We start from the raw sequence: 22,610 nt of genomic DNA, 5'->3' as shown, positions 1-22,610 counted from the left end.
CGCGGTATCCTGTCCCTCACACCGCAGGGTGACACGCACGCGGTGTCCTGTCCCTCACACCGCAGGGTGACACGCACGCGGTATCCTGTCCCTCACACCGCAGGGTGACACGCACGCGGTATCCTGTCCCTCACACCGCAGGGTGACACGCACGCGGTATCCTGTCCCTCACACCGCAGGGTGACACGCACGCGGTATCCTGTCCCTCACACCGCAGGGTGACACGCGGTATCCTGTCCCTCACACCGCAGGGTGACACGCGGTATCCTGACCCTCACACCGCAGGGTGACACGCACGCTGTATCCTGTCCCTCACACCGCAGGGTGACACGCACGCGGTATCCTGTCCCTCACACCGCAGGGTGACACGCACGCGGTATCCTGTCCCTCACACCGCAGGGTGACACGCACGCGGTATCCTGTCCCTCACACCGCAGGGTGACACGCACGCGATATCCTGTCCCTCACACCGCAGGGTGACACGCGCGCGGTATCCTGTCCCTCACACCGCAGGGTGACACGCGCGCGGTATCCTGTCTCTCACACCGCAGGGTGACACGCACGCGGTATCCTGTCCCTCACACCGCAGGGTGACACGCGGTATCCTGTCCCTCACACCGCAGGGTGACACGCACGCTGTCTCCTGTCCCTCACACCGCAGGGTGACACGCACGCGGTATCCTGTCCCTCACACCGCAGGGTGACACGCGGTATCCTGTCCCTCACACCGCAGGGTGACACGCGGTATCCTGACCCTCACACCGCAGGGTGACACGCACGCGGAATCCTGTCCCTCACACCGCAGGGTGACACGCGGTATCCTGTCCCTCACACCGCAGGGTGACACGCGGAATCCTGTCCCTCACACCGCAGGGTGACACGCGGTGTCCTGTCCCTCACACCGCAGGGTGACACGCACGCTGTATCCTGTCCCTCACACCGCAGGGTGACACGCGGTATCCTGTCCCTCACACCGCAGGGTGACACGCGGTATCCTGACCCTCACACCGCAGGGTGACACGCACGCGGTATCCTGACCCTCACACCGCAGGGTGACACGCACGCGGTGTCCTGTCCCTCACACAGCAAGGTGACACGCACGCGGTATCCTGTCCCTCACACCGCAGGGTGACACGCACGCGGTCTCCTGTCCCTCACACCGCAGGGTGACACGCAAGCGGTCTCCTGTCCCTCACACCGCAGGGTGACACGCACGCGGTATCCTGTCCCTCACACCACAGAGTGACACACGGTATCCTGACCCTCACACCGCAGGTTGACACACGGTGTCCTGTCCCTCACACGGCAGGGTGACACGCACGCGGTATCCTGTCCCTCACACCGCAGGGTGACACGCGGTATCCTGTCCCTCACACCGCAGGGTGACACGCACGCGGTATCCTGTCCCTCACACCGCAGGGTGACACGCGGTATCCTGTCCCTCACACCGCAGGGTGACACGCACGCGGTATCCTGTCCCTCACACCGCAGGGTGACACGCACGCGGTATCCTGTCCCTCACACAGCAGGGTGACACACGGTGTCCTGTCCCTCACACCGCAGGGTGACACACGGTATCCTGTCCCTCACACCGCAGGGTGACACGCACGCGGTCTCCTGTCCCTCACACCGCAGGGTGACACGCAAGCGGTCTCCTGTCCCTCACACCGCAGGGTGACACGCACGCGGTATCCTGTCCCTCACACCACAGAGTGACACACGGTATCCTGACCCTCACACCGCAGGTTGACACACGGTGTCCTGTCCCTCACACGGCAGGGTGACACGCACGCGGTATCCTGTCCCTCACACCGCAGGGTGACACGCGGTATCCTGTCCCTCACACCGCAGGGTGACACGCACGCGGTATCCTGTCCCTCACACCGCAGGGTGACACGCGGTATCCTGTCCCTCACACCGCAGGGTGACACGCACGCGGTATCCTGTCCCTCACACCGCAGGGTGACACGCACGCGGTATCCTGTCCCTCACACAGCAGGGTGACACACGGTGTCCTGTCCCTCACACCGCAGGGTGACACACGGTGTCCTGTCCCTCACACGGCAGGGTGACACGCACGCGGTATCCTGTCCCTCACACCGCAGGGTGACACGCGGTATCCTGTCCCTCACACCGCAGGGTGACACGCACGCGGTATCCTGTCCCTCACACCGCAGGGTGACACGCGGTATCCTGTCCCTCACACCGCAGGGTGACACGCACGCGCTATCCTGTCCCTCACACCGCAGGGTGACACGCACGCGGTATCCTGTCCCTCACACCGCAGGGTGACACGCACGCGGTATCCTGACCCTCACACCGCAGGGTGACACGCACGCGGTATCCTGTCCCTCACACCGCAGGGTGACACGCACGCGGTATCCTGTCCCTCACACCGCAGGGTGACACGCACGCGGTATCCTGTCTCTCACACCGCAGGGTGACACGCACGCGGTATCCTGTCCCTCACACCGCAGGGTGACACGCGGTATCCTGTCCCTCACACCGCAGGGTGACACGCACGCGGTATCCTGTCCCTCACACCGCAGGGTGACACGCACGCGGTATCCTGTCCCTCACACCGCAGGGTGACACGCACGCGGTATCCTGTCCCTCACACCGCAGGGTGACACGCACGCGGTATCCTGTCCCTCACACCGCAGGGTGACACGCACGCGGTATCCTGTCCCTCACACCGCAGGGTGACACGCACGCGGTATCCTGTCCCTCACACCGCAGGGTGACACGCACGCGGTATCCTGTCCCTCACACCGCAGGGTGACATGCGGTATCCTGACCCTCACACCGCAGGGTGACACGCACGCGGTATCCTGTCCCTCACACCGCAGGGTGACACGCACGCGGTATCCTGTCCCTCACACCGCAGGGTGACACGCACGCGGTATCCTGTCCCTCACACCGCAGGGTGACACGCACGCGGTATCCTGTCCCTCACACCGCAGGGTGACACGCACGCGGTATCCTGACCCTCACACCGCAGGGTGACACGCACGCGGTCTCCTGTCCCTCACACCGCAGGGTGACACGCGGTATCCTGTCCCTCACACCGCAGGGTGACACGCACGCGGTATCCTGACCCTCACACCGCAGGGTGACACGCACGCGGTATCCTGTCCCTCACACCGCAGGGTGACACGCACGCGGTATCCTGACCCTCACACCGCAGGGTGACACGCACGCGGTCTCCTGTCCCTCACACCGCAGGGTGACACGCGGTATCCTGTCCCTCACACCGCAGGGTGACACACGGTATCCTGTCCCTCACACCGCAGGGTGACACGCACGCGGTATCCTGTCCCTCACACCGCAGGGTGACACGCGGTATCCTGTCCCTCACACCGCAGGGTGACACGCACGCGGTATCCTGTCCCTCACACCGCAGGGTGACACGCAGGCGGTATCCTGTCCCTCACACCGCAGGGTGACACGCACGCGGTATCCTGTCCCTCACACCGCAGGAGGACACGCACGCAGTATCCTGTCCCTCACACCGCAGGGTGACACGCACGCGGTATCCTGTCCCTCACACCGCAGGGTGACACGCGCGCGGTATCCTCTGTCTCACACCGCAGGGTGACACGCGGTATCCTGTCCCTCACACCGCAGGGTGACACACGGTATCCTGTCCCTCACACCGCAGGGTGACACGCGCGCGGTATCCTGTCTCTCACACCGCAGGGTGACACGCACGCGGTATCCTGTCCCTCACACCGCAGGGTGACACGCAGGCGGTATCCTGTCCCTCACACCGCAGGGTGACACGCGGTATCCTGTCCCTCACACCGCAGGGTGACACGCGCGCGGTATCCTGTCTCTCACACCGCAGGGTGACACGCACGCGGTATCCTGTCCCTCACACCGCAGGGTGACACGCAGGCGGTATCCTGTCCCTCACACCGCAGGGTGACACGCACGCGGTATCCTGTCCCTCACACCGCAGGGTGACACGCGGTATCCTGTCCCTCACACCGCAGGGTGACACGCACGCGGTATCCTGTCCCTCACACCGCAGGGTGACATGCACGCGGTATCCTGTCCCTCACACCGCAGGGTGACACGCACGCGGTATCCTGTCCCTCACACCGCAGGGTGACACGCACGCGATATCCTGTCCCTCACACCGCAGGGTGACACGCGCGCGGTATCCTGTCCCTCACACCGCAGGGTGACACGCGCGCGGTATCCTGTCTCTCACACCGCAGGGTGACACGCACGCGGTATCCTGTCCCTCACACCGCAGGGTGACACGCGGTATCCTGTCCCTCACACCGCAGGGTGACACGCACGCTGTCTCCTGTCCCTCACACCGCAGGGTGACACGCACGCGGTATCCTGTCCCTCACACCGCAGGGTGACACGCGGTATCCTGTCCCTCACACCGCAGGGTGACACGCGGTATCCTGACCCTCACACCGCAGGGTGACACGCACGCGGAATCCTGTCCCTCACACCGCAGGGTGACACGCGGTATCCTGTCCCTCACACCGCAGGGTGACACGCGGAATCCTGTCCCTCACACCGCAGGGTGACACGCGGTGTCCTGTCCCTCACACCGCAGGGTGACACGCACGCTGTATCCTGTCCCTCACACCGCAGGGTGACACGCGGTATCCTGTCCCTCACACCGCAGGGTGACACGCGGTATCCTGACCCTCACACCGCAGGGTGACACGCACGCGGTATCCTGACCCTCACACCGCAGGGTGACACGCACGCGGTGTCCTGTCCCTCACACAGCAAGGTGACACGCACGCGGTATCCTGTCCCTCACACCGCAGGGTGACACGCACGCGGTCTCCTGTCCCTCACACCGCAGGGTGACACGCAAGCGGTCTCCTGTCCCTCACACCGCAGGGTGACACGCACGCGGTATCCTGTCCCTCACACCACAGAGTGACACACGGTATCCTGACCCTCACACCGCAGGTTGACACACGGTGTCCTGTCCCTCACACGGCAGGGTGACACGCACGCGGTATCCTGTCCCTCACACCGCAGGGTGACACGCGGTATCCTGTCCCTCACACCGCAGGGTGACACGCACGCGGTATCCTGTCCCTCACACCGCAGGGTGACACGCGGTATCCTGTCCCTCACACCGCAGGGTGACACGCACGCGGTATCCTGTCCCTCACACCGCAGGGTGACACGCACGCGGTATCCTGTCCCTCACACAGCAGGGTGACACACGGTGTCCTGTCCCTCACACCGCAGGGTGACACACGGTGTCCTGTCCCTCACACGGCAGGGTGACACGCACGCGGTATCCTGTCCCTCACACCGCAGGGTGACACGCGGTATCCTGTCCCTCACACCGCAGGGTGACACGCACGCGGTATCCTGTCCCTCACACCGCAGGGTGACACGCGGTATCCTGTCCCTCACACCGCAGGGTGACACGCACGCGCTATCCTGTCCCTCACACCGCAGGGTGACACGCACGCGGTATCCTGTCCCTCACACCGCAGGGTGACACGCACGCGGTATCCTGACCCTCACACCGCAGGGTGACACGCACGCGGTATCCTGTCCCTCACACCGCAGGGTGACACGCACGCGGTATCCTGTCCCTCACACCGCAGGGTGACACGCACGCGGTATCCTGTCTCTCACACCGCAGGGTGACACGCACGCGGTATCCTGTCCCTCACACCGCAGGGTGACACGCGGTATCCTGTCCCTCACACCGCAGGGTGACACGCACGCGGTATCCTGTCCCTCACACCGCAGGGTGACACGCACGCGGTATCCTGTCCCTCACACCGCAGGGTGACACGCACGCGGTATCCTGTCCCTCACACCGCAGGGTGACACGCACGCGGTATCCTGTCCCTCACACCGCAGGGTGACACGCACGCGGTATCCTGTCCCTCACACCGCAGGGTGACACGCACGCGGTATCCTGTCCCTCACACCGCAGGGTGACACGCACGCGGTATCCTGTCCCTCACACCGCAGGGTGACATGCGGTATCCTGACCCTCACACCGCAGGGTGACACGCACGCGGTATCCTGTCCCTCACACCGCAGGGTGACACGCACGCGGTATCCTGTCCCTCACACCGCAGGGTGACACGCACGCGGTATCCTGTCCCTCACACCGCAGGGTGACACGCACGCGGTATCCTGTCCCTCACACCGCAGGGTGACACGCACGCGGTATCCTGACCCTCACACCGCAGGGTGACACGCACGCGGTCTCCTGTCCCTCACACCGCAGGGTGACACGCGGTATCCTGTCCCTCACACCGCAGGGTGACACGCACGCGGTATCCTGACCCTCACACCGCAGGGTGACACGCACGCGGTATCCTGTCCCTCACACCGCAGGGTGACACGCACGCGGTATCCTGACCCTCACACCGCAGGGTGACACGCACGCGGTCTCCTGTCCCTCACACCGCAGGGTGACACGCGGTATCCTGTCCCTCACACCGCAGGGTGACACACGGTATCCTGTCCCTCACACCGCAGGGTGACACGCACGCGGTATCCTGTCCCTCACACCGCAGGGTGACACGCGGTATCCTGTCCCTCACACCGCAGGGTGACACGCACGCGGTATCCTGTCCCTCACACCGCAGGGTGACACGCAGGCGGTATCCTGTCCCTCACACCGCAGGGTGACACGCACGCGGTATCCTGTCCCTCACACCGCAGGAGGACACGCACGCAGTATCCTGTCCCTCACACCGCAGGGTGACACGCACGCGGTATCCTGTCCCTCACACCGCAGGGTGACACGCGCGCGGTATCCTCTGTCTCACACCGCAGGGTGACACGCGGTATCCTGTCCCTCACACCGCAGGGTGACACACGGTATCCTGTCCCTCACACCGCAGGGTGACACGCGCGCGGTATCCTGTCTCTCACACCGCAGGGTGACACGCACGCGGTATCCTGTCCCTCACACCGCAGGGTGACACGCAGGCGGTATCCTGTCCCTCACACCGCAGGGTGACACGCGGTATCCTGTCCCTCACACCGCAGGGTGACACGCGCGCGGTATCCTGTCTCTCACACCGCAGGGTGACACGCACGCGGTATCCTGTCCCTCACACCGCAGGGTGACACGCAGGCGGTATCCTGTCCCTCACACCGCAGGGTGACACGCACGCGGTATCCTGTCCCTCACACCGCAGGGTGACACGCGGTATCCTGTCCCTCACACCGCAGGGTGACACGCACGCGGTATCCTGTCCCTCACACCGCAGGGTGACATGCACGCGGTATCCTGTCCCTCACACCGCAGGGTGACACGCACGCGGTATCCTGTCCCTCACACCGCAGGGTGACACGCGGTATCCTGTCCCTCACACCGGAGGGTGACACGCACACGATATTCTGTCCCTCACACAGCAGGGTGACACGCACGCGGTATCCTGTCCCTCACACCACAGGGTGACATGCACGCTGCCTCCTGTCCCTCACACCGCAGGGTGACACGCACGCGGTATCCTGTCCCTCACACCGCAGGGTGACACGCACGCGGTATCCTGTCCCTCACACCGCAGGGTGACACGCACGCGGTATCCTGTCCCTCACACCGCAGGGTGACACGCACGCGATATCCTGTCCCTCACACCGCAGGGTGACACGCGCGCGGTATCCTGTCCCTCACACCGCAGGGTGACACGCGCGCGGTATCCTGTCTCTCACACCGCAGGGTGACACGCACGCGGTATCCTGTCCCTCACACCGCAGGGTGACACGCGCGCGGTATCCTGTCTCTCACACCGCAGGGTGACACGCACGCGGTATCCTGTCTCTCACACCGCAGGGTGACACGCACGCGGTATCCTGTCCCTCACACCGCAGGGTGACACGCACGCGGTATCCTGTCCCTCACACCGCAGGGTGACACGCACGCGGTATCCTGTCCCTCACACCGCAGGGTGACACGCGCGCGGTATCCTGTCTCTCACACCGCAGGGTGACACGCACGCGGTATCCTGTCCCTCACACCGCAGGGTGACACGCGGTATCCTGTCCCTCACACCGCAGGGTGACACGCACGCTGTCTCCTGTCCCTCACACCGCAGGGTGACACGCACGCGGTATCCTGTCCCTCACACCGCAGGGTGACACGCGGTATCCTGTCCCTCACACCGCAGGGTGACACGCGGTATCCTGACCCTCACACCGCAGGGTGACACGCACGCGGAATCCTGTCCCTCACACCGCAGGGTGACACGCGGTATCCTGTCCCTCACACCGCAGGGTGACACGCGGAATCCTGTCCCTCACACCGCAGGGTGACACGCGGTGTCCTGTCCCTCACACCGCAGGGTGACACGCACGCTGTATCCTGTCCCTCACACCGCAGGGTGACACGCGGTATCCTGTCCCTCACACCGCAGGGTGACACGCGGTATCCTGACCCTCACACCGCAGGGTGACACGCACGCGGTATCCTGACCCTCACACCGCAGGGTGACACGCACGCGGTGTCCTGTCCCTCACACAGCAAGGTGACACGCACGCGGTATCCTGTCCCTCACACCGCAGGGTGACACGCACGCGGTCTCCTGTCCCTCACACCGCAGGGTGACACGCACGCGGTCTCCTGTCCCTCACACCGCAGGGTGACACGCACGCGGTATCCTGTCCCTCACACCACAGGGTGACACACGGTATCCTGACCCTCACACCGCAGGTTGACACACGGTGTCCTGTCCCTCACACGGCAGGGTGACACGCACGCGGTATCCTGTCCCTCACACCGCAGGGTGACACGCACGCGGTATCCTGTCCCTCACACCGCAGGGTGACACGCACGCTGTATCCTGTCCCTCACACCGCAGGGTGACACGCACGCGGTATCCTGTCCCTCACACCGCAGGGTGACACGCACGCGGTATCCTGTCCCTCACACCGCAGGGTGACACGCACGCGGTGTCCTGTCCCTCACACCGCAGGGTGACACGCACGCGGTATCCTGTCCCTCACACCGCAGGGTGACACGCATGCGGTATCCTGTCCCTCACACCGCAGGGTGACACGCACGCGGTATCCTGTCCCTCACACCGCAGGGTGACACGCACGCGGTATCCTGTCCCTCACACCGCAGGGTGACACGCGGTATCCTGTCCCTCACACCGCAGGGTGACACGCGGTATCCTGACCCTCACACCGCAGGGTGACACGCACGCTGTATCCTGTCCCTCACACCGCAGGGTGACACACACGCGGTATCCTGTCCCTCACACCGCAGGGTGACACGCACGCGGTATCCTGTCCCTCACACCGCAGGGTGACACGCACGCGGTATCCTGTCCCTCACACCGCAGGGTGACACGCACGCGATATCCTGTCCCTCACACCGCAGGGTGACACGCGTGCGGTATCCTGTCCCTCACACCGCAGGGTGACACGCGCGCGGTATCCTGTCTCTCACACCGCAGGGTGACACGCACGCGGTATCCTGTCCCTCACACCGCAGGGTGACACGCGGTATCCTGTCCCTCACACCGCAGGGTGACACGCACGCTGTCTCCTGTCCCTCACACCGCAGGGTGACACGCACGCGGTATCCTGTCCCTCACACCGCAGGGTGACACGCGGTATCCTGTCCCTCACACCGCAGGGTGACACGCGGTATCCTGACCCTCACACCGCAGGGTGACACGCACGCGGAATCCTGTCCCTCACACCGCAGGGTGACACGCGGTATCCTGTCCCTCACACCGCAGGGTGACACGCGGAATCCTGTCCCTCACACCGCAGGGTGACACGCGGTGTCCTGTCCCTCACACCGCAGGGTGACACGCACGCTGTATCCTGTCCCTCACACCGCAGGGTGACACGCGGTATCCTGTCCCTCACACCGCAGGGTGACACGCGGTATCCTGACCCTCACACCGCAGGGTGACACGCACGCGGTATCCTGACCCTCACACCGCAGGGTGACACGCACGCGGTGTCCTGTCCCTCACACAGCAAGGTGACACGCACGCGGTATCCTGTCCCTCACACCGCAGGGTGACACGCACGCGGTCTCCTGTCCCTCACACCGCAGGGTGACACGCAAGCGGTCTCCTGTCCCTCACACCGCAGGGTGACACGCACGCGGTATCCTGTCCCTCACACCACAGAGTGACACACGGTATCCTGACCCTCACACCGCAGGTTGACACACGGTGTCCTGTCCCTCACACGGCAGGGTGACACGCACGCGGTATCCTGTCCCTCACACCGCAGGGTGACACGCGGTATCCTGTCCCTCACACCGCAGGGTGACACGCACGCGGTATCCTGTCCCTCACACCGCAGGGTGACACGCGGTATCCTGTCCCTCACACCGCAGGGTGACACGCACGCGGTATCCTGTCCCTCACACCGCAGGGTGACACGCACGCGGTATCCTGTCCCTCACACAGCAGGGTGACACACGGTGTCCTGTCCCTCACACCGCAGGGTGACACACGGTGTCCTGTCCCTCACACGGCAGGGTGACACGCACGCGGTATCCTGTCCCTCACACCGCAGGGTGACACGCGGTATCCTGTCCCTCACACCGCAGGGTGACACGCACGCGGTATCCTGTCCCTCACACCGCAGGGTGACACGCGGTATCCTGTCCCTCACACCGCAGGGTGACACGCACGCGCTATCCTGTCCCTCACACCGCAGGGTGACACGCACGCGGTATCCTGTCCCTCACACCGCAGGGTGACACGCACGCGGTATCCTGACCCTCACACCGCAGGGTGACACGCACGCGGTATCCTGTCCCTCACACCGCAGGGTGACACGCACGCGGTATCCTGTCCCTCACACCGCAGGGTGACACGCACGCGGTATCCTGTCTCTCACACCGCAGGGTGACACGCACGCGGTATCCTGTCCCTCACACCGCAGGGTGACACGCGGTATCCTGTCCCTCACACCGCAGGGTGACACGCACGCGGTATCCTGTCCCTCACACTGCAGGGTGACACGCACGCGGTATCCTGTCCCTCACACCGCAGGGTGACACGCACGCGGTATCCTGTCCCTCACACCGCAGGGTGACACGCACGCGGTATCCTGTCCCTCACACCGCAGGGTGACACGCACGCGGTATCCTGTCCCTCACACCGCAGGGTGACACGCACGCGGTATCCTGTCCCTCACACCGCAGGGTGACACGCACGCGGTATCCTGTCCCTCACACCGCAGGGTGACATGCGGTATCCTGACCCTCACACCGCAGGGTGACACGCACGCGGTATCCTGTCCCTCACACCGCAGGGTGACACGCACGCGGTATCCTGTCCCTCACACCGCAGGGTGACACGCACGCGGTATCCTGTCCCTCACACCGCAGGGTGACACGCACGCGGTATCCTGTCCCTCACACCGCAGGGTGACACGCACGCGGTATCCTGACCCTCACACCGCAGGGTGACACGCACGCGGTCTCCTGTCCCTCACACCGCAGGGTGACACGCGGTATCCTGTCCCTCACACCGCAGGGTGACACGCACGCGGTATCCTGACCCTCACACCGCAGGGTGACACGCACGCGGTATCCTGTCCCTCACACCGCAGGGTGACACGCACGCGGTATCCTGACCCTCACACCGCAGGGTGACACGCACGCGGTCTCCTGTCCCTCACACCGCAGGGTGACACGCGGTATCCTGTCCCTCACACCGCAGGGTGACACACGGTATCCTGTCCCTCACACCGCAGGGTGACACGCACGCGGTATCCTGTCCCTCACACCGCAGGGTGACACGCGGTATCCTGTCCCTCACACCGCAGGGTGACACGCACGCGGTATCCTGTCCCTCACACCGCAGGGTGACACGCAGGCGGTATCCTGTCCCTCACACCGCAGGGTGACACGCACGCGGTATCCTGTCCCTCACACCGCAGGAGGACACGCACGCAGTATCCTGTCCCTCACACCGCAGGGTGACACGCACGCGGTATCCTATCCCTCACACCGCAGGGTGACACGCGCGCGGTATCCTCTGTCTCACACCGCAGGGTGACACGCGGTATCCTGTCCCTCACACCGCAGGGTGACACACGGTATCCTGTCCCTCACACCGCAGGGTGACACGCGCGCGGTATCCTGTCTCTCACACCGCAGGGTGACACGCACGCGGTATCCTGTCCCTCACACCGCAGGGTGACACGCAGGCGGTATCCTGTCCCTCACACCGCAGGGTGACACGCGGTATCCTGTCCCTCACACCGCAGGGTGACACGCGCGCGGTATCCTGTCTCTCACACCGCAGGGTGACACGCACGCGGTATCCTGTCCCTCACACCGCAGGGTGACACGCAGGCGGTATCCTGTCCCTCACACCGCAGGGTGACACGCACGCGGTATCCTGTCCCTCACACCGCAGGGTGACACGCGGTATCCTGTCCCTCACACCGCAGGGTGACACGCACGCGGTATCCTGTCCCTCACACCGCAGGGTGACATGCACGCGGTATCCTGTCCCTCACACCGCAGGGTGACACGCACGCGGTATCCTGTCCCTCACACCGCAGGGTGACACGCGGTATCCTGTCCCTCACACCGGAGGGTGACACGCACACGATATTCTGTCCCTCACACAGCAGGGTGACACGCACGCGGTATCCTGTCCCTCACACCACAGGGTGACATGCACGCTGCCTCCTGTCCCTCACACCGCAGGGTGACACGCACGCGGTATCCTGTCCCTCACACCGCAGGGTGACACGCGGTATCCTGTCCCTCACACCGCAGGGTGACACGCGGTATCCTGTCCCTCACACCGCAGGGTGACACGCGGTATCCTGACCCTCACACCGCAGGGTGACACGCACGCGGTATCCTGTCCCTCACACCGCAGGGTGACACACGGTATCCTGACCCTCACACCGCAGGGTGACACACGGTGTCCTGTCCCTCACACGGCAGGGTGACACGCACGCGGTATCCTGTCCCTCACACCGCAGGGTGACACGCGGTATCCTGTCCCTCACACCGCAGGGTGACACGCACGCGGTATCCTGTCCCTCACACCACAGGGTGACACACGGTATCCTGACCCTCACACCGCAGGGTGACACACAGTGTCCTGTCCCTCACACGGCAGGGTGACACGCACGCGGTAGCAGGGTGACACGCACGCGTATCCTGTCCCTACACCGCAGGGTGACACACAGTGTCCTGTCCCTCACACGGCAGGGTGACACGCACGCGGTAGCAGGGTGACACGCACGCGGTATCCTGTCCCTCACACCGCAGGGTGACACGCACACGGAATCCTGTCCCTCACACCGCAGGGTGACACGCACGCGGTATCCTGTCCCTCACACCACAGGGTGACACGCACGCGGTATCCTGACCCTCACACCGCAAGGGTGACACGCACGCGGTATCCTGTCCCTCACACCGCAGGGTGACACACAGTGTCCTGTCCCTCACACCGCAGGGTGACACGCGGTATCATCCTGTCCCTCACACCGCAGGGTGACACGCACGCGGTATCCTGTCCCTCACACCGCAAGGGTGACACGCACGCGGTATCCTGTCCCTCACACCGCAGGGTGACACGCACGCGGTATCCTGTCCCTCACACCGCAGGGTGACACGCGGTATCCTGTCCCTCACACCGCAGGGTGACACGCACGCGGTATCCTGTCCCTCACACCGCAGGGTGACACGCACGCGGTATCCTGTCCCTCACACCGCAGGGTGACACGCACGCGGTATCCTGTCCCTCACACCGCAGGGTGACACGCACGCGGTATCCTGTCCCTCACACCGCAGGGTGACACGCGGTATCCTGTCCCTCACACCGCAGGGTGACACGCGGTATCCTGTCCCTCACACCGCAGGGTGACACGCGGTATCCTGTCCCTCACACCGCAGGGTGACACGCGGTATCCTGTCCCTCACACCGCAGGGTGACACGCACGCCGTCTCCTGTCCCTCACACCGCAGGGTGACACGCACGCGGTATCCTGTCCCTCACACCGCAGGGTGACACGCACGCGGTATCCTGTCCCTCACACCGCAGGGTGACACGCACGCGGTATCCTGTCCCTCACACCGCAGGGTGACACGCACGCGGTATCCTGTCCCTCACCACCGCAGGGTGACACGCACGCGGTATCCTGTCCCTCACACCGCAGGGTGACACGCACGCGGGTATCCTGTCCCTCACACCGCAGGGTGACACGCACGCGGTATCCTGTCCCTCACACCGCAGGGTGACACGCACGCGGTATCCTGTCCCTCACACCGCAGGGTGACACGCACGCGGTATCCTGTCCCTCACACCGCAGGGTGACACGCACGCGGTATCCTGTCCCTCACACCGCAGGGTGACACGCACGCGGTATCCTGTCCCTCACACCGCAGGGTGACACGCACGCGGTATCCTGTCCCTCACACCGCAGGGTGACACGCGGTATCCTGTCCCTCACACCGCAGGGTGACACGCGGTATCCTGTCCCTCACACCGCAGGGTGACACGCGGTATCCTGACCCTCACACCGCAGGGTGACACGCACGCGGTATCCTGACCCTCACACCGCAGGGTGACACGCACGCGGTATCCTGTCCCTCACACCGCAGGGTGACACGCACGCGGTATCCTGTCCCTCACACCGCAGGGTGACACGCACGCGGTATCCTGTCCCTCACACCGCAGGGTGACACGCGGTCTCCTGTCCCTCACACCGCAGGGTGACACGCACGCGGTATCCTGTCCCTCACACCGCAGGGTGACACGCGGTCTCCTGTCCCTCACACCGCAGGGTGACACGCACGCGGTATCCTGTCCCTCACACCGCAGGGTGACACGCACGCGGTATCCTGTCCCTCACACCGCAGGGTGACACGCACGCGGTATCCTGTCCCTCACACCGCAGGGTGACACGCACGCTGTATCCTGTCCCTCACACCGCAGGGTGACACGCACGCGGTATCCTGTCCCTCACACCGCAGGGTGACACGCACGCGGTGTCCTGTCCCTCACACCGCAGGGTGACACGCACGCGGTGTCCTGTCCCCTCACACCGCAGGGTGACACGCACGCGGTATCCTGTCCCTCACACCGCAGGGTGACACGCACGCGGTATCCTGTCCCTCACACCGCAGGGTGACACGCACGCGGTATCCTGTCCCTCACACCGCAGGGTGACACGCGGTATCCTGTCCCTCACACCGCAGGGTGACACGCGGTATCCTGTCCCTCACACCGCAGGGTGACACGCGGTATCCTGTCCCTCACACCGCAGGGTGACACGCGGTATCCTGACCCTCACACCGCAGGGTGACACGCACGCGGTATCCTGTCCCTCACACCGCAGGGTGACACGCACGCTGTCTCCTGTCCCTCACACCGCAGGGTGACACGCACGCGGTATCCTGTCCCTCACACCGCAGGGTGACACGCACGCGGTATCCTGTCCCTCACACCGCAGGGTGACACGCACGCGGTATCCTGTCCCTCACACCGCAGGGTGACACGCACGCGGTATCCTGTCCCTCACACCGCAGGGTGACACGCACGCGGTCTCCTGTCCCTCGCACCGCAGGGTGACACGCGCGCGGTATCCTGTCCCTCACACCGCAGGGTGACACGCGCGCGGTATCCTGTCTCTCACACCGCAGGGTGACACGCGCGCGGTATCCTGTCCCTCACACCGCAGGGTGACACGCGCGCGGTATCCTGTCTCTCACACCGCAGGGTGACACGCACGCGGTATCCTGTCCCTCACACCGCAGGGTGACACGCACGCGGTATCCTGTCCCTCACACCGCAGGGGTGACACGCGGTATCCTGTCCCTCACACCGCAGGGTGACACGCACGCTGTCTCCTGTCCCTCACACCGCAGGGTGACACGCACGCGGTATCCTGTCCCTCACACCGCAGGGTGACACGCGGTATCCTGTCCCTCACACCGCAGGGTGACACGCACGCAGTATCCTGTCCCTCACACCGCAGGGTGACACGCACGCCGGTATCCTGTCCCTCACACCGCAGGGGGACACGCACGCGGAATCCTGTCCCTCACACCGCAGGGTGACACGCGGTATCCTGACCCTCACACCGCAGGGTGACACGCACGCGGTATCCTGTCCCTCACACCGCAGGGTGACACGCACGCGGTATCCTGACCCTCACACCGCAGGGTGACACGCACGCGGTGTCCTGTCCCTCACACAGCAAGGTGACACGCACGCGGTATCCTGTCCCTCACACCGCAGGGTGACACGCACGCGGTATCCTGTCCCTCACACCGCAGGGTGACACGCACGCGGTATCCTGTCCCTCACACCGCAGGGTGACACGCACGCGGTATCCTGTCCCTCACACCGCAGGGTGACACGCGGTATCCTGTCCCTCACACCGCAGGGTGACACGCACGCGGTATCCTGTCCCTCACACCGCAGGGTGACACGCGGTCTCCTGTCCCTCACACCGCAGGGTGACACGCACGCGGTATCCTGTCCCTCACACCACAGGGTGACACACGGTATCCTGACCCTCACACCGCAGGGTGACACACGGTGTCCTGTCCCTCACACGGCAGGGTGACACGCACGCGGTATCCTGTCCCTCACACCGCAGGGTGACACGCGGTATCCTGTCCCTCACACCGCAGGGTGACACGCGGTATCCTGTCCCTCACACCGCAGGGTGACACGCACGCGGTATCCTGTCCCTCACACCGTAGGGTGACACGCACGCGGTATCCTGTCCCTCACACCGCAGGGTGACACGCACGCGGTATCCTGTCCCTCACACCGCAGGGTGACACGCACGCGGTATCCTGTCCCTCACACCGCAGGGTGACACGCACGCGGTCTCCTGTCCCTCACACCGCAGGGTGACACGCACGCGGTATCCTGTCGTTCACACCGCAGGGTGACACAGATGTCCCTTTTTCTGATGTGCTGTGTCTCTGGTTGCAGGTTGATGGAGCGCTTCCTGATGGACGGATTGTATCCTTTCTGCAATATCTCTGCCCTGTGAGGTCCCTCTTTCTCATTCACCTTCCTTCTCGGTGCCCTCCCAGCATGCCTCTGCCTGACATAACATTGTGGGTTGTGTTAATAATAATAGCATGTTCTTGTATAGCGCTGCTAGTTTTATGTAGCGCTTTACAGACACATTTTGCAGGCACAGGTCCCTGCCCCGTGGAGCTTACAATCTATGTTTTTGGTGCCTGAGGCACAGGGAGATAAAGTGACTTGCCCAAGGTCACAAGGAGCCGACACCGGGAATTGAACCAGGTTGACCTGCTTCACACTCATTGCCAGTCAGTGTCTTGGCTATATACTATACTATACTATCTTGAAATTACAGTGGTGAGATATGTACGTAGAGAAATCGGGCTAAAAGCATATAATGAATCACGGGAAAACTGCGAGTCACCGCGTCACCATCCGATCAGGGGCACCGAGGGAAGTTGGGCCCATTCTCTCTACATCATGAAAGAGCTGCCCAGCGGAGAGGTCTTCCGGGGGACCCGTCCTCTACATCACGAAAGAGCTGCCCAGCGGAGAGGTCTTCCGGGGGACCCGTCCTCTACATCACGAAAGAGCTGCCCAGCGGAGAGGTCTTCCGGGGGGACCCGTCCTCTACATCATGAAAGAGCTGCCCAGCGGAGAGGTCTTCAGGGGGACCCGTCCTCTACATCACGAAAGAGCTGCCCAGCGGAGAGGTCTTCCGGGGGGACCCGTCCTCTACATCATGAAAGAGCTGCCCAGCGGAGAGGTCTTCCGGGGGACCCGTCCTCTACATCATGAAAGAGCTGCCCAGCGGAGAGGTCTTCCGGGGGAACCGTCCTCTACATCACGAAAGAGCTGCCCAGCGGAGAGGTCTTCCGGGGGACCCGTCCTCTACATCATGAAAGAGCTGCCCAGCGGAGAGGTCTTCCGGGGGACCCGTCAGAGCTGCCCAGCGGAGAGGTCTTCAGGGGGACCCGTCCTCTACATCATGAAAGAGCTGCCCAGCAGAGAGGTCTTCCGGGGGACCCGTCCTCTACATCATGAAAGAGCTGCCCAGCAGAGAGGTCTTCCGGGGGACCCGTCCTCTACATCACGAAAGAGCTGCCCAGCGGAGAGGTCTTCCGGGGACCCGTCCTCTACATCACGAAAGAGCTGCCCAGCGGAGAGGTCTTCCGGGGGACCCGTCCTCTACATCATGAAAGAGCTGCCCAGCGGAGAGGTCTTCCGGAGAACCAACGGCAGCCTCGGTCAGATGGGTCTCTGTGATCCACCCAGGAACAGTGCCGCTATGTGATGTAGTGTGTGTGTGTGTGTGTGTGTGTGTGTGTGTGCGCTGTTCTATCCATGAGACTTAACCCTTGACTCCCCGCAGCCGTGCCCAGCAGCTCTCCACCTTTGCTCTGACGCTTTATAAATATACCGCAAACGTGGACGGGAAGTCGGTGTTAGTGGGTAAGAGCCTCTCCCCCCCCCCCCCCACTACAGTGTCACACACACACACACACACACTACTCCTTACTGACTCCCACACACACACACACACTACTCCTTACTGACTCCCACACACACACGGAGCTCACAGCCCTCTCTGCTACTCCAGTACTGACACACACGCGCCACACACACGGAGCCCACAGCCCTCTCTGCTACTCCAGTACTGACACACGGAGCCCACAGCCCTCTCTGCTACTCCAGTACTGACTCCCACACACACACGGAGCCCACAGCCCTCTCTGCTACTCCAGTACTGACTCCCACACACACACGGAGCCCACAGCCCTCTCTGCTACTCCAGTACTGACACACACACGGAGCCCACAGCCCTCTCTGCTACTCCAGTACTGACACACACACGGAGCCCACAGCCCTCTCTGCTACTCCAGTACTGACTCCCACACACACACGGAGCCCACAGCCCTCTCTGCTACTCCAGTACTGACACACACGGAGCCCACAGCCCTCTCTGCTACTCCAGTACTGACACACACGGAGCCCACAGCCCTCTCTGCTACTCCAGTACTGACTCCCACACACACACGGAGCCCACAGCCCTCTCTGCTACTCCAGTACTGACTCCCACACACACACAGAGCCCACAGCCCTCTCTGCTACTCCAGTACTGAGACACACACACACGGAGCCCACAGCCCTCTCTGCTACTCCAGTACTGACTCCCACACACACACGGAGCCCACAGCCCTCTCTGCTACTCCACTAGTGACTCGCACACACGGAGCCCACAGCCCTCTCTGCTACTCCAGTACTGACACACACACACACACGGAGCCCACAGCCCTCTCTGCTACTCCAGTACTGACTCCCACACACGGAGCCCACAGCCCTCTCTGCTACTCCAGTACTGACTCCCACACACACACGGAGCCCACAGCCCTCTCTGCTACTCCAGTACTGACTCCCACACACACACGGAGCCCACAGCCCTCTCTGCTACTCCAGTACTGACTCCCACACACACACAGAGCTCACAGCCCTCACTGCTACTCCTTACTGACTCCCACACACACACGGAGCCCACAGCCCTCTCTGCTACTCCAGTACTGACTCCCACACACACACAGAGCCCACAGCCCTCTCTGCTACTCCAGTACTGACTCCCACACACACACGGAGCCCACAGCCCTCTCTGCTACTCCAGTACTGACTCCCACACACGGAGCCCACAGCCCTCTCTGCTACTCCAGTACTGACTCCCACACACACACGGAGCCCACAGCCCTCTCTGCTACTCCAGTACTGACTCAAACACACACACGGAGCCCACAGCCCTCACTGCTACTCCAGTACTGACTCCCACACACACACAGAGCCCACAGCCCTCTCTGCTACTCCCAGTACTGACTCCCACACACACACACGCGCACACAGCCCTCTCTGCTACTCCTGTACTGACACACACACGGAGCCCACAGCCCTCTCTACTACTCCAGTACTGACTCGCACACACACACGGAGCCCACAGCCCTCTCTGCTACTCCAGTACTGACTCCCACACACAGAGCCCACAGCCCTCTCTGCTACTCCAGTACTGACTCCCACACACACACGGAGCCCACAGCCCTCTCTGCTACTCCAGTACTGACACACACACAGAGCCCACAGCCCTCTCTGCTACTCCAGTACTGACTCCCACACACAGAGCCCACAGCCCTCTCTGCTACTCCAGTACTGACTCGCACACACGGAGCTCACAGCCCTCTCTGCTACTCCAGTACTGACACACACACAGAGCCCACAGCCCTCTCTGCTACTCCAGTACTGACTCCCACACACAGAGCCCACAGCCCTCTCTGCTACTCCAGTACTGACTCGCACACACGGAGCTCACAGCCCTCTCTGCTACTCCTGTACTGACTCCCACACACACACAGAGCCCACAGCCCTCTCTGCTACTCCCAGTACTGACACACACACGGAGCCCACAGCCCTCTCTGCTACTCCAGTACTGACTCCCACACACAGAGCCCACAGCCCTCTCTGCTACTCCCAGTACTGACTCCCACACACACACAGAGCCCACAGCCCTCTCTGCTACTCCAGTACTGACTCGCACACACGGAGCTCACAGCCCTCTTTGCTACTCCAGTACTGACTCGCACACACACACGGAGCCCACAGCCCTCTCTCCTACTCCAGTACTGACTCCCACACACACACAGAGCCCACAGCCCTCTCTGCTACTCCAGTACTGACTCCCACACACAGAGCTCACAGCCCTCTCTGCTACTCCAGTACTGACTCCCACACACACACAGAGCCCACCGCCCTCTCTGCTACTCCAGTACTGACTCGCACACACGCGCCACACACACGGAGCTCACAGCCCTCTCTGCTACTCCAGTACTGACTCGCACACACGCGCGCACACACGGAGCTCACAGCCCTCTCTGCTACTCCAATACTGACTCGCACACACAGAGCCCACAGCCCTCTCTGCTACTCCAGTACTGACTCGCACACACGGAGCTCACAGCCCTCTCTCCTACTCCAGTACTGACTCGCACACGCGCGCGCACACGGAGCTCACAGCCCTCTCTGCTACTCCTGTACTGAGACACACACACACGGAGCCCACAGCCCTCTCTGCTACTCCAGTACTGACTCGCACACGCGCGCGCACACGGAGCTCACAGCCCTCTCTGCTACTCCTGTACTGAGACACACACACACGGAGCTCACAGCCCTCTCTGCTACTCCTGTACTGAGACACACACGCGCGCGCACACGGAGCTCACAGCCCTCTCTGCTACTCCTGTACTGAGACACACACACACGGAGCCCACAGCCCTATCTGCTACTCCTGTACTGAGACACACACACGGAGCCCTCTCTGCTATTCCAGTACTGACTCGCGCGCACACACGGAGCCCTCTCTGCTACTCCAGTACTGACTCGCACACACACGGAGCCCACAGCTCTCTCTGCTACTCCAGTACTGACACACACGCGCGCACACGGAGCCCACAGCCCTCTCTGCTACTCCTGTACTGACTCGCACACACAGAGCCCACAGCCCTCTCTGCTACTCCAGTACTGACTCGCACACACGCGCGCACACACGGAGCTCACAGCCCTCTCTGCTACTCCTGTACTGAGACACACACACGGAGCCCTCTCTGCTACTCCAGTACTGACTCGCGCGCGCACACGGAGCTCACAGCCCTATCTGCTACTCCTGTACTGAGACACACACACGGAGCCCACAGCCCTCTCTGCTACTCCAGTACTGACTCGCACACACACGGAGCCCACAGCTCTCTCTGCTACTCCTGTACTGAGACACACACACACGGAGCCCACAGCCCTCTCTGCTACTCCAGTACTGACTCGCACACGCGCGCGCACACGGAGCTCACAGCCCTCTCTGCTACTCCTGTACTGAGACACACACACACGGAGCCCACAGCCCTCTCTGCTACTCCCTGTACTGACTCCCTCACACACACACACACACACACACACACAAACCCACACGAGCTCACAGTCCTCTCTGCTACTCCAGTACTGACTCCCTCATACACGTGTTATAGATTTCTGGGATACGGCTGGTCAGGAGAGATTCCAGAGCATGCATGCGTGTTATTATCACAAGGCCCACGCCTGTATCATGGTGAGTCACACGTATCACTGCACACGCCTGTATCATGGTGAGTCACACGTGTATCACTGCACACGCCTGCATCATGGTGAGTCACACGTATCACTGCACACGCCTGCATCATGGTGAGTCACACGTGTATCACTGCACACGCCTGCATCATGGTGAGTCACACGTATCACTGCACACGCCTGCATCATGGTGAGTCACACGTGTATCACTGCACACGCCTGCATCATGGTGAGTCACACGTATCACTGCACACGCCTGCATCATGGTGAGACACACGTGTTAATCCTGTGCCCTCTCCCAGGTGTTTGACGTGCAGCGTAAGGTCACATACAAGAACCTCAGCACATGGTACACGGAGCTGCGCGAGTTCCGGCCGGAGATCCCCTGCATCGTCGTCGCCAATAAAATAGACAGTGAGTAATTATCTTCACATGTCCCGGTGAGAGGCGGCAGCCCTTCCCTGCGGGGTATTACCGGGGATCCCCTGCGGGGTATTACCGGGGATACCCTGCAGGGTGTGCGGG

General features: G+C 63.3%; 1 protein-coding gene across 3 annotated transcripts in view; it reads left to right on the top strand.

Annotated features, from left to right (window-relative positions):
* Window positions 1-22,610, top strand: part of RABL2B (RAB, member of RAS oncogene family like 2B) — a 93,019-nt gene that overhangs the window by 44,290 nt on the left and 26,119 nt on the right. For all 3 annotated transcript variants that reach the window (XM_075599245.1, XM_075599244.1, XM_075599246.1), the window contains exons 3-6: window positions 16,920-16,949; window positions 18,331-18,410; window positions 22,007-22,086; window positions 22,388-22,499. In XM_075599245.1, the coding sequence (XP_075455360.1) occupies window positions 16,920-16,949; window positions 18,331-18,410; window positions 22,007-22,086; window positions 22,388-22,499 (302 nt within the window). The remainder of the gene's footprint in view (window positions 1-16,919; window positions 16,950-18,330; window positions 18,411-22,006; window positions 22,087-22,387; window positions 22,500-22,610) is intronic.

Source organism: Ascaphus truei, chromosome 5 (assembly GCF_040206685.1).
Source record: "Ascaphus truei isolate aAscTru1 chromosome 5, aAscTru1.hap1, whole genome shotgun sequence".
In the NCBI taxonomy this organism is placed as follows: Eukaryota; Metazoa; Chordata; class Amphibia; order Anura; family Ascaphidae; genus Ascaphus; species Ascaphus truei.
The sequence above is the reverse complement of the archived record's forward strand: the minus strand, read 5'-3'. Positions and strand labels throughout refer to the sequence as shown.